The sequence below is a fragment of the Balaenoptera ricei genome, chromosome 2 (assembly GCF_028023285.1).
Source record: "Balaenoptera ricei isolate mBalRic1 chromosome 2, mBalRic1.hap2, whole genome shotgun sequence".
NCBI classification, from domain to species: Eukaryota; Metazoa; Chordata; class Mammalia; order Artiodactyla; family Balaenopteridae; genus Balaenoptera; species Balaenoptera ricei.
Window position 1 is genome coordinate 150,662,822 of NC_082640.1, and position 14,078 is coordinate 150,676,899.

The window sequence follows — 14,078 nt, forward strand, 5'->3', positions numbered from 1 at the left end:
ATTTACACCAGGGAAAATGGTAACATTTAAACCACTCTGTTAAAGAACTACCTAAATGTGTTTAACACGTCCTGCTATGGTACATACACCTTCCGATCAAATTTTGAAGGTGACATAGAAGTCCCTTTCTCCCCATTGACAGTGCTTTTTTCAGTGCTGTTAGAACAGCAAGCAGGGCTCATTAACAAACTATCTACTAATGAGAAAGTGAGACCTCTTGAACTACCGAAAAGGCTTTTAGGAGTCCTTTCTAGAAATTTCTGACAAACCCAGAGAAGTTTTCTAATATTTTATTTGTGTCAAGAGAGTATTTTTCTCATTATACAGCTATAGATATACAGTTTCCATAGCATATGGATTGGAGAACTGACCCTGAACTAAATAATACCTTATTCCCCATTTGTTGTCATTTCACCAAAATAAAAGCAAAAATGTTTTTCTTATTGCAGCAGAAATAGGCATTCATCATTTGAAATTTAAAAAATGCAGATAAGCAAAAGGAAGAAAATAAAAATCACTAAAAATTCCATTCATTAGAAATGATCTCTATTCAAATTTCACTTTTGAGTTGTAAAAATTCTAATCATAATAATCCAAAGTATATGCCAAGATTTCTTTTAAAAGGGAAATATTCTAGTGTTTTGAGGTTTTAGAGAAACCAGACGCATATTAAGATGTATTGCATAAGCAAACCACAGTCGTATCAAAATAGCTTATGCCATTTATAACAGCATGTGTATTAATTTACATGGATTTTAAAAACACAGTTCCACATGATTCTACTTGATCTTCGAATCTTTAATGCCACTACATTAATTCTTTACCTAATCTTTCGTATGTGTCTGAAGATGATCTATTATTTTCATTCTGAACCCTGATGTTACATAATTGTATGTAACTTTTATTTGAAAAGGAAAAGTAAGGTGATGCGGACCACCTGGGAAGAAGGGCTTGTCTGTGCTGTGATTCCACCTGAGCAGGCAGCCCTCGTGCTCCCCACAGGGGAGTCGGAGGGCAAATGATAGGATGGCCCTCAGGATTTTGGTTGATAGACCCTTGTGAGTGACTCACTGAGCACCTGGCCAAGCCTCATTACTCTTTATACCTTCCTTGCTCATATTCTTTCTAGCTTCTCAGTTAAGGTCCTGAGAAGTCTCTCAAAGCTTGTCTTCTCTACTGTGTTCCAGTTTTTCATGAGCCCTATTTAGCAAGTAAATTCCTCTCTGGAGATGTCAACTGTTTCTCACCAAAAACAATTATGTTGGAAACGTCATCATATGTTGTCTTCAGTCAGATCCTCATGACCTCTGTAGCGTGTTTTGGTAAATAATTGTACTAAGACAGTATTGGGATCAATAATCCAACACTTGCAATTGATTCAGTCTTCATAGCTTGGTTTTACTTTTTTTTTTTTTTTTTTTTTTTTAAGTTTTTTGGTTAGAGCGCACAGCTTGCGGGATCTTAGTTCCCAGAGCACGGATCAAACCTGGGCCCTTGGCAGTGAAAGCCCGGAGTCTTAACTGCTAGACCACCAGGGAATTCCCTGGTTTTACTTTTGATTTACATTTTTTAGAAGCTCTAGGAAATTCTTCAGTTAATAAAAAAATATTATATTTTACTGACCTGTTTGTTAATAAATTTTCACTGTTAAAAACAGAAACCTCTGAGACACATAAGTTATTTTAAGGTCTAGATTTTTTTTTTTTTTTTTACAAATACTAATTTTTTTTCTACAACTTTAATATAGAATAGAGTGGATTCCACATGCCAGTCTAGTACAGGAACATTTCTTGATTCTCTGGTTATCAATTTGTTGCATATTATTCTGTTTTTATTTTAAGTTCTTTCCCCTACATTTGATAACTTATATTTATTTAATATTGAATGGCAATGAGTGGCCCTCAGAGACATTCTTATTAAATTCAAGGCATTACCCGAATAATGCTTACAGGACTATTTGGAGGGAGATGCTGTTTTATATTAAGTACACTCCTCTAATCACATCTATCTCCAGATTCAAGCGATAGGACATGCCTTCTCCTTTGCTTCCATAACACCTTCTACATACGTTTCTTAGAAGATTTCACTCAATATGTGTTTATCTGTCATTCTCAGAAGATTGAATTCCTTGAGAGCAGCATATAGCATATATAAATGCTTGCTGAGTAAATGAGTAAAAGAAGGAATTAATAAAATCTGGCTAAGTTTTAGCTAGCTCTAGCTGGCTCTATGAGGTACCAACCTGTATTGGCTAAGAGCATGGACTCTTGAAACCAAAACCATCTGGGTTCAAATCTTAGCTCCATCATTTATTAGCTATGTGTCCTTAGACAACGGTATATGTCATTTGTGCATATCAGTTTTGTCTTTTCAAATATGGGATAATTACGATACCTAACTCATGCTTAGAACAGTACCTATATATAGTAAGTGCTACATAAGTGTTTGCTACTATCGTTATTATCCTTTTATTTAATAGCCCGGGCATGGAATAGTGGGTGCCATTAGGAAATTAATTCTGGAATTCAGTTTTTCTCCCCGTCATCATGAAGAAGTGCTTTGCCTTCACTTTGAGTTCAGGAGCTCTCAGCATGGGAATGGGTAGTGGAGGTCTTTAGTACACCAACAACTGAGGACATTTGCACCTTTATCAATCAGCAGGCTGCACAGGCTCATTGAACGAACGAGAAGCTTTTTATTTTGATTAGAATTGTATAAACTCTGTATAGGAACAATGTTACCTCAGGCAGGCTCTGATTCATCTTACTTCAGAAGATAAAACAAATTAATTATTAATTGATAAACATATTAATTAATAAACATAGTTTATTTGGTAGGTAAAATCTTTAACAACAGTGATCCATGGGAGAGATGATAAAGGAGTTTTGGATGATAAACAGAGTGGGAAGACAGGATTGAAAGATTTTCGAAGTCTGGCTCTAGCATTAGATGTTTAATGATTTTTGTCCTTTGCATTTTTTTAAGTGGTCTATTGGATATGACTGATTGTATCTAGTTCTTGGCCTCAGGTTTATTTATTTTTTTGTCTCTCCCCCCCAACATTTTATTATGAAGAATTTCTAATATACCGCAAAGTTAAAGGATTTAACAGTGAACACACATATTCAACACACAGGTTCTGCCATTATCGTTTTGCTGTACTTTGTTGATCACGTGTCTGTACATTTATCCATTCCTCTATCCGTCCCCTGATACGTTTTATGTTTTTATGTACTTGGTTAAGTTTATTTTGCTAAGGAAGTCATCATCTGTATGGGAGAAGTCAATGATTTATTCTCAGCCCCCAGAATACTAATAGTGGCGTACACATACACGAAGCAGTACTTTTAAAGAGTTGCTCAGTAAGAATTACTCTTACTGGAAGGATTCCTAAGAGTCAAAGTGGGGGTAGAGAAAGAAATGTGTAGGTGGAAAAATAAGGGCTTAGGAAAATAATTCAATATCATAGATAACCCATGAAAACATTCTTTTTGATACAGTTTTTTTAGTTTCACTTTGCAAACTATGCAGACCCAGTTCTTACTGTTTCCAGTAAATGGCAACAATCATGGAGCAGAAAAGGAACTAAGTTAAATGAAAGGCTTTAAAGAAAATCCTTGTAGTTTGAGGCTAATAATATAATACACACAAATACCTAAGATATCAGTTCGTGTCAGCTTTACATCCTCTGGACAAATTATAAAATAAAATTGCGTAGCTTTCCTTTTCACCGCTATTATAGAATCTGCAATGCTAGCTCTTGTGGAGTTCTGCCTGCAACTCTAAGGGGACTGAATAGGTCATAGGGCAAAATCTTGATTATGATTCAAAAAAGAAGGCGTAGTCACTTTGTTCCATATGAACTAAGCAACACTCACTAGAAAGCTGTGATTCTTTTGGAGGGCAGTTTCTGGTTGCTGTTGATTTCTGGCAATGCATGTTTACTGGAAATGCAGAGCTGCAGAGTTACTAATGAGCATTTATCCCTTCTATTTTTAGTTCACTTCTTTAACTGAGATGAACATGATATAATCTCCATTGAGTCAAAGGATGGCATCTAGTCCTGTGCTTCCCACCGAAGACGAACAGGTTTCCTTGGGCATCGATGATCTCCATTTTTCATTGCAAGGTATTAAGATTGGGTGTGGTAACTGTGGGAACCTCACTCTCATTTATTCACAAATTGTATTGCTTTCTGTCTCTCTTATGGTAAAATATAGACATGTATCTGTATTTTTACAATTGTAGAATCTTTCAGTATACTTCAATGTCTTTATTGCTATCTCAGCTACCTAGGAAAGTAAGGAATACCTGGAAGGAACTTGGTATTTCGGTTTCTCAATCTGAGTGCATGTGTTTTATTTGCAATGAAAATTAAATAGTTAACCATAATTTGCTTGGCATTGTTTGCACTTATTTTACATCTTTTTGTATGGCCTCTTTTAAATGTACATCCTTATTTTGCCCTAATAAAAAGGAATAGTAGTAATATTAAAAGTGAGTGAACTTTCAGTCCCATGAATTACGTGTGCCTTTATGCAAATAAGTACTGTCCGTATTTTTTTAATGTTTCTTGGCGATATTTGTTATGTACTTTGAAAATTCCTTAGCCACTAGACTTTACACCTCTGTTGCATATCTTGGAGCTGAGTAAAGTCAGCTAGTGTAGAAGAAACAAGGCTATGGCAAGTCTTTGAAAATATTTATGTCACTATGTATTTTAAAGTACTTGAAAGATTATTGACAGTATTATGTAACATTCTTAGAATGTTATTTAGAAGCCATAGCTTTTGAGTCACTAATTTTTTTATTTTTAATTTATTATTAAAAGAATTGAAGTATAATAGACATACAACATTATATTAGTTTCAGGTGTGCAATATAACAATTCAATATTTGTGTAGGTTGTGAAATGATCACAATAAGTCTAATGAACATCTGTCACCATACATAGTTACAGAATTTCTTTTTCTTGTGATGAGGACTTTTTTGGACTTTTAAGATCTACTCTCTTAGCAACTTTCAAATATGCAGCACAACATTATTAACTATAGTCACCATGCTGTGCATTATATTTATTTGTGTCATGTATGATAAAAATCCCCGAAAGACTTTCTTTCTGATATCTCTTTTTAATTAAACATGGTTTTGAATGATTAGCTTCTTGACTTTGGGGTCAGTGGCTTTTAAAAATAAATATCATGTAATTTGTATAGACTCAAGAAACATACTTTGAGGGATAGTACTTGAGGTAAGAATTTAAAAAATTCTCAGTAAGTGCATTTTTGTGGTGTCATATACTCGTCATAAGTAGTTTGAATCAAATTTTCATTTATTGGAAAAAACCCAATGTTCTTATTTTTCTCTCAAGTTTTGGTTGCATATGAGTAGTAATTCATGTGCCCTAAAGTGTATCAGGAAGATAGCGCATCAATAAATGGTCGGTAAATCTAATTTCTTTCTTTCTTCCTTCCTTCCTTTCTTTCTTTTTTTCTTTCTTCCTTCCTTCCTCCTTTCCTTTCCTTTCCTTTCCTTCCCTTCCCTTCCCTTCCCTTCCCTTCCCTTCCCTTCCCTTCCCTTCCCTTCCTTTCTCTCTTTCTCTCTCTCTCTCTCCCTCCCTCCCTCCCTTCCTTTTTTCCTGAATCAGTTGATCCTGATATGTATGTATGTATGCATTTATTTAATTTTTTCTTCCAGTTTTATTGAGATATAATTGGCATACAGCACTGTATAAGTTTAAGGTGTACAGCATAATGACTTGACTTACAGACATCATGAACTGGTTATCACAATAAGTACAGTGAGCATCCATCATCTCAAATAGTTACAAAATTAAAGAAATAGAAAAAAAATTTTTTCCATATGATGAGAACTCTTAGGATTTACTCTTGACAACTTTCATATATAAAATAGAACAGTGTTAATTATATTTATCATGTGTACATTACACCCCTAGTACTTATTTATCTTGTAACAGACTGTAACTAGACTTATTATGGTGATCCTTTTGAAATGTATAGAAATATTTAAACACTGTGTTATGTAACAGGAACTAATATAGTGTTGTAGGTCAATAATACTTCAAAAACAAACAACCAACCCAACATAGAAACTCACAGAAAAAGATCAGATTTGTGGTTACCAGAGGCAGTGGTGGTGGTGGAGTTGGCTGAAAGCAGTCAAAAAGTGCAAACTTCCAGGTAAATCTAATTTCTCATGCTGGCTCTGCCACTTACCAGTTCCTTGAACTTGGATAAGAGACTTTATCTTTTTTGTCTCGGTTTCCTCATATTTAGAATATGGGTGATAATGCCTATATTGCACCTGTGCTTTGAAGATGAACCATAATGCATGCAAAGGGCTTAGCACCATGCCTGCCTGACACAGAGTAGGAGCTCAATAAATGCATCGTAATTTCTTTGTAGATATTACAGTTAAAGTCTTTGTCCCAAAGGATATCTTGTCCAGGAGCACACAGCTAGAGTAGATATTGCATGGTGGATAGGAAAAAATGGTAAACCAGATGTCTGGTTTTCAGTTTTGACATTTCTGTTCAGTGGCTTCCCATCACACATGGGATAAAGTCTAGACTTCTTGGTGTGGCTCACAGGCACTTCCTATCTGCTGCTCACCTTCCTCTCTGCCCTCATCTCCCACAAGCACCCTGTGCTCCAGCCCCATGGCTCCTTGAGGGGCCATGCTCTCCTGCTTGTGTGCTTTTGTTCAGGTGGTTCCCCCTGCAGCTCTCCTGTCTCCTCTTTCCACTGGAAGAGTCCAGCTCATCTAGTCCTCCTCTATCCCTATTCATCCCAAACTTAGCCAGACTCGGCCCTCTCCATGAGCCCCACTCTTTCTCTGGCTGCGATTCACACTCTCTCCTCTGTTCTCCCAGAGTACCTATTTTAGCACTTATAATAGTATTATAGGTGTTATATTTAAAAATGTTTTCTTCCCCACTGTAGAGTTTCATGTAGCATGCTCTAGCTTACACAGCACCCTTACGTACATTACCTCATTTGATCCTTACAACCATACTGTAAGGTAGATATTTTTATCTTCAAGATACAGAGGAGGAAGCTGTGGCTCACAAAGATGGAATTACTCTCCCAGAGTCACACAGTTAGTGAGCAGCAGAGCTCAGTTTTGACCTGGAGGATAGTTTTCTTTCCACTGCACCACAGCCACTCCGACATAGTTCAAAGAACAATTTGAAAGAGGGAATTTCCCGAACAACTTTCTCTGGAAAGTGCACATAAATCTTAGCCTTATCCTAGTTAATCCATAGCAAACTTTTATTTTTTTAATTTTTAATTTTTATAGCAATCTTTCACATCCTGAATATGGATAGGCATTTTCAAGTAACATTAATCTCAGGTTCACAAGTAGCTCAAAATAATTAGCAAATTACTGAGAAATGAGTGTTTTCTTATAGCATGTTTTGAATTATACTAGGTTATACCATCTGCTCTACAGTAGGAGATGAGTATGGGCTGCTTGGCAATGGAAATGTGATATACATGTGCTGCCGGTGTGAATGATTTTCCTTCATGGTCTCTTTAGAGGAATATGCTGCTGGATGTATTACTCTATAGGGGGGAGAGGTGGAAAACCAATACTATACTATAGTCAGCTTTACACTGGGCAAGGGCTGCTCCCATTAGCCAAGTACTCTCAACTGAGGAGTTCCCATGACTGTAGAATGAAGGCTTAACCGTGAAATGAATGGATTTCCCAAAGTTAAGTTCTATATTGTTATCAGCAGATTTGTAATGATTCTTTCGGCCTGAGTTGTTGAAAGAAAGAGAGAAAGAAAGAAAGGAGGGAGGGAGGAAGGAAGGAAAGAAAGAAGGAACTTGTATGTATTTCTGAAGGTAACTTTGGTTTCATTGCACGGTTATTAGCTATGTAGACAAAAACATTGATAGACAATATTATGAACATTAGCAACTACCGAACTGCAGGCTGTTGGCAATAGTCTTAAAAGCATTTGGCTTTGTACACCATGTAAGCAGACTTGTATTTCACAGAATTCACATGTGCTTAGTGATCCTTGGAGTAATATGAGTAAAGAGATTTTATGTCATATGAAAGGCTCACGATGACCGCTCATAAGAAAGGTTTTTTCTCCTCATTTCAGAACCTTTTTAAAAGGAAGAAAGAGGCCTATTTAACTAATAATGCCTATTTTATTTTAGCCAAAAACTTATATAAGGTGAAGCAATTATGGCCATACCTTGACTGAGAATAATACGCTCAAGAAAAGATTAAAATGTCTGCATTGAAATGTGGTGAATCATTGTTGCTATGCTATGAAAACAGGTATATTATGTGTGCGCAAGGCCAACAAGTCATCAGACCTAAGGAATCAGGCAGTGCTTTGCTGAAATTCATAGAGCAGGACAATAAACATCATTTATTGTTCATCATTTGTGTGATCTTTGAGAAAATGACTTTATGAAGGGATTTTTAAGGGCACTTTATTTATTTATTTATTTATTTATTTATTTATTTATTTATTTATTTATGGCTGTGTTGGGTCTTCGTTTCTGTGCGAGGGCTTTCTCCAGTTGTGGCAAGCGGGGGCCACTCTTCATCGCGGTGCGCGGGCCTCTCACTATCGCGGCCTCTCTTGTTGGGGAGCACAGGCTCCAGACGCGCAGGCTCAGTAGTTGTGGCTCACGGGCCCAGCTGCCCCGCGGCATGTGGGATCCTCCCAGACCAGGGCTCGAACCCGTGTCCCCTGCACTGGCAGGCAGACTCTCAACCACTGCACCACCAGGGAAGCCCCAAGGGCACTTTTTGTAGAGAGATATTTGTGATCTCTTAGTCTAGTGAGGATAGTAACATTGAAATGGTTGGATTTTAGGGAGGAAAAAGAAATGACATTGGTGAATTTGAACAATTTGAGCAGATTAATGTAAAAACTGGAATTTATTTTAGTTTAGTGCATTTTGTACTACCATGGACGGTCCACATTTTAAATAAACTATGGATATGAAAGTTTAAGCTATTAAAATGATAGATAAATGGTTGCTTTTAAAAATTATTTGCTTTACTGAGGTTTCCATTATAGAATTTCTTTACATCTTTCCATTGGATTTCTTACCTGGCAAAATAATAGGTGCTTCCTTCCCTTTTATCCTAAGAGAATAGTAACTACATATTTGGTCTGAAATAACATCTCTGCTAAGCTCTTCAGGTGGGAAAGGTATGTTCAGAGAACATTTCTTTGATGTATCGGGCAGATACGATTATGGAAGCAGTAAAGGGTAAAGCTGGATAATACCACAGAGTTTTCAAGTTGGAAGGGACTTTCTTTGCCATTCCATTTAATTTGAGACCAAAGGAGGAATCCCTTCAGTAGTATTTCTGAGATGAAGATCCTTGAGGGAGTTGAATTCAAGCCCAGAAGTTTGGGGATTTTGCTTTTAGGCAGCAGGTAGCTTTTGGGTCTTAGGAATGAGAGGACAGGGTCCATGGTCAGAGTTGTGCCTTAGGAGATTAGTCTGGGTTTGAGGTATAGGAAGACTTGAAAGGGGTGAGAAAGTGAAATTGGAGAAACTGATTAGAAAGCGTTGCAAATATCTGGGTATTGGGTAATGTTGGCATGGATTCGAGTTACAGCAGTGAGTAGGAAAGTATGGGACAGATAAGAAACCATTAAGGTGGAAGACTCAATAGGACTCTGCAGTTATTGACTATGGATAATAAGGTGGAGAAGCTCCAAAGTTGGAAGCTGAGCTGCTTGAGATAATAGTGGTAGCAACTATAATGTCCAAAGTATTAACTTCCTTTTTATTTAGTGTGTTTTCACCAAGTATTTTAATAGCATCAAATAATAAGACCATTAAAAACTATTTTATATCAATATGCTTAAAATAAATTGTTGTAGATAAAAGATCCCGTTTTCAAAGAAACTCTTGAGAACTTCCTATGTCATGGAAAGCTTAATAGCACGACACAGGTAGAGGGCCCATTTGAAAGTCAAATTAATAATGAGTGAAATTGATACCTGGAATTCACATGATATTTTAAATCAACCATAGTTCAATTAAAAAAAAATGAGTGAAATTGACTGACTAGGCTGACTCATCTTGTGATATTTTAAGTGGTAGCTATGGCAATTTTGAACTATTTTGGACACTTTATACATTTCAGATTTAAGTTTTTTCTTTTTTTTTTTTTTTTTGGATATGGACCATTTTTAAAGTCTGTATTGAATTTGTTACAATATTGCTTCTGTTTTATGTTTTGGTTTTTTGGCTGTGAGGCATGTGGGATCTTAGCTCCCCGACCAGGGATTGAACCTACATACCCTGCATTGGAAGGTGAAGTCTTAACCACTGGACTGCCAGGGAAGTCCCGATTTAAGTTGTTTCTTTTTAACACATAAATATAATATTTTTTTGGCCGTAAAAGGACACAATAATTTTGTGTACCAGGAGCACATTATTTTGTTTTCAAAAAGGAGGTAGGCCAATGGTAGCTCATTAGAACAACAGCATCCGAATACAGAATGTTATCATCAGTTAGACAAAGGACTAGGAAGGAGTGTGTATTCTGTTACCTTTGCCACCACACGAGGAGTTAGCTTTCATGCAGTCCTGCCAAAATGCTGGTGAATGGTTAACCATCTGCACGAACCTGTATAAAACCATGTCCAGCCAAGTTACTGTGTTGTTTCAAACAACGCTCATATGTTTTATTTAGTGCTGTTATCTTCTAGATGACATATTTTAAAAGGTTAAAAAGCCCTTTATGCCTTCTGGGTAGACATTGCTTGGTAGGGCTGAGCAGTGAAATGTGAGTCTCTGTAGTTAGGTTATTACTCCATTTAAATTTAGTCATGATTTACTGAGTATCCATCTGAAGGGAGGCTTTCCATTTATGTATTCCTTTTAATAACATTAGAAAACATTTGTGTTCGTTGGGTTAGATTACAAGAATAATTGTGCGATGTAATGTTGAATTTTATTCACTTGTTCAGTAAATACTGGATGGCAACCATAGGTAGGGTGCTAAGGATGCAAAGATGAATAGATTGAGCACCTGCAAGAGGCATGTAGTCCAGCTGTGCTTTTGCCTGTTGACATCATGTGAAAGTGACATCAACAAGTAAGACAGATAAGAACTTCCTGGGAGTTTGTTTTCCTGCTGAACCCTCTGTAATTGTTCCTTATCCTGGAGTTTCCTTTCGTCTTTGGACATCTCTTGCTCTAATAAGCCATCTGAGTTCCTCTAAGTACGTTAGGTGCCCTGCATAGGAAATCTTGTATCTTTATTGCCAATGAAATTTCTGACGTGTTTTAGGCTTTCAATAAACAACTGTGTAATGAAAAAAATGAGTGGCCATTCCACTATAAAGATATATATTAGGAGTTTGGGATTAACATAGACACACTACTATATATAAAATAGATAATCAGCAAGAACCTACCGTAAAGCACAGGAAACTCAATATTCTGTAGTAACCTATACGAGAGAAGAAGCTGAAAAAGGTGGATATATGTGTATGTATAACTGAATCACTTTGCTGTACACCTGAAACTAACACAATATTGTAAATTAACTATACTCCAATATAAAGTAAAAATTAAATTTAAATTAAAAAAAAGAAAAAATACATATAAAGTATCCTGAATTAGAAAAATTGTTCAGTGTTCAGGAAAATCAGACAGGATGGAAACAAAGATTTCTTTAGACCCGAGGCAGTGAGGTATGTATATGGTGTTTAGGGGCTCAATAGTGTTTTAGTATCATGTTTCTGAGAGAAATTCTGTTCTACCTTATGACAGTGAGTGAATGAAACTGTGAAGCCTGAGAAAGAGGAGTGGATTTAATAAAATGCTTCTGGGTAGGATTTCTGCCCTTTTGTACCTAGGTCCCCAATGTGGGATTTTGATGGAAATGATGCATGAAGAGTAAGAAATATGCAGACAGTATTTTTGCTTCTTTAACCAAGGCAGACTGCTTTATTATTATGAATAAAAGCAAATCATCTCTGGGTTTCTTTGTTTTTGTTTTTTTGCCAATCAGGTGATTATTACACCCGGAGAAAATACTCAAGTTATAGCCCTTCACCAGCTGTACTGTCCCAACAAAAAAGCTTCCAGAAAGTTCCTGATATCATAATAGCTGATACTGTCTTCTGCTGTGTTTTTTTGGAGGATTATTTGCCTTCATATTGTAAAGCTTCATAATCTTAAAAGTATCCCAATTAAATGAAAAACAAAATAGCTCTGGAAGCAGTGGTGTTTGCAGTGAACAATGTTTTTCAGGGAAAGTTTTTTTTTTTTCTTTTTTAGGTTGTATATACGGTTTCGTCTTCTGGGAACTTTGGTTCTGTTTTTGCCAGGAGTTTGGGGATAAGCTTACTTTATTCTGGGTCAGTTACATTTTGAAAAGTAGGGCAAGATAAATACAGGGTCATTTAGAGTCCTGTTAAAGTAGGTTAACAAAGATCTCATTCATTCCTTATAGAAATCAGAATCCTTTTTAATTAGCCCCATGGGAGATACAAGATTTTTCTGAGCGTTTGTTGTGTATGCGTGTGTGTTGGGAGGGGGTGTAATTATTCAGAGCTTGAAGTAGTATATTAGGAAAAATAAAACTCAAAATAATTCCCCCTTGGAAATGGGAAAATTTGAAGTAAATATAAGAGATTAACTTATAACCATCTGGTGGGTTTAGTGTGTGATTTTATACTCTAAAAATCAGAGGTCAGGGGCTTCCCTGGTGGCGCAGTGGTTGAGGGTCTGCCTGCCAATGCAGGGGACACGGGTTCGAGCCCTGGTCTGGGAGGATCCCACATGCCGCGGAGCAGCTGGGCCCGTGAGCCACAACTACTGAGCCTGCGCGTCTGGAGCCTGTGCCCCGCAACGGGAAGGGCCGCGATAGTGAAAGGCCGGCGCACCGTGATGAAGAGCGGCCCCCGCACCGCGATGAACAGTGGCCCCCGCTTGCTGCAACTAGAGAAAGCCCTCGCACGAAACGAAGACCCAACACAGCCAAAGATAAATAAATCAATAAATAAAGTAGCTATAAAAAAAAAAAAAAAATCAGAGGTCATTCTAAATGTGCCTCTTCAAGAGATTACTTCCCTCATCTGGTTTCAGCATTGGTGATTTTAATTTCTCCAAATGGCTCCATTTTTCTAAAACGTTCAGCAGGGAAATTTGGTAAAAGGTAACTGTATTTGTTGTTCTCAATATGTATGAGAGCTGAAGTTTACTAATAACCACCAGATATTTTTAGAGTCATTTAAAAATGATAGATAAAAAGCTACGAATGATTTATTAGAGAAATGGAATGTTCGCCATTATCAATGTGTGTATCTTTGCAGGAGAGAGATGAGATTCTGGGTGAATAATCTCTCCTGGTCATTGATGGTCTATGAGGCAACGTGTTGAATGAGCACAGGAAGAAAATGGGAGAAGAGCAGTCACACACACTTGCTGTCTGCCTCTGGGGTGGGGCAGCACCCACGGGTCACGCCTTGGTCATTTCAACCTTTACTACAGAGGGGACTACCAATTACACGGGCAGTGAAATGTTACAAGATCAAGGGCACCTGGCTCAAATACAGAACACCAACGGCCCTTCTCAAATTTGAGTAACATGTAGGATCTTTCCAAAACGTGGGCGTTGTTGGCCTCGTCTTCAGTTAAGGAGGCTATTCAGAGTGCGAACTAGTTCTGCTGTATGTGTCTGTCTGCCTCAGTCTGAGTGTTTACTCGGCAGAACTTCCAGGGTGGTTTGATGTCTTCAAAACAAAATGTTTCAAAAGTACAGGTGAATTCACACTTAACCACTTTATCACGTAATTACGGTTTTTATGAATACAGGTAAATCTGTTCATTGATACATTCGTGCAGCATGTGTTCCCTGAAACCCTACCTTGTATCAAGCACTATTTTTTTTTTTTTATCAAGCACTATTTTGGGTTGAGAGATTATTGAGGTGAAGAACTCCAGCAAGCTTCATGTGCCCACGAGGCTTGCATTTCAGTTAGAGAGATAAAGAATAAATCATTAAGAAAAATAGCAAATATCAAAAACGGATTTATGCAAAAACGGATT

The 14,078-nt window shown here is 37.1% G+C and overlaps 1 protein-coding gene across 15 annotated transcripts in view; it reads left to right on the forward strand.

Annotated features, from left to right (window-relative positions):
* Positions 1-14,078, forward strand: part of SYNE2 (spectrin repeat containing nuclear envelope protein 2) — a 319,025-nt gene that overhangs the window by 51,282 nt on the left and 253,665 nt on the right. For all 15 annotated transcript variants that reach the window (XM_059914375.1, XM_059914389.1, XM_059914374.1 and 12 more), the window contains exon 2: positions 4,000-4,129. In XM_059914375.1, coding sequence (XP_059770358.1) covers positions 4,051-4,129 — 79 coding nt within the window. In that variant the 5' untranslated portion in view covers positions 4,000-4,050. The remainder of the gene's footprint in view (positions 1-3,999; positions 4,130-14,078) is intronic.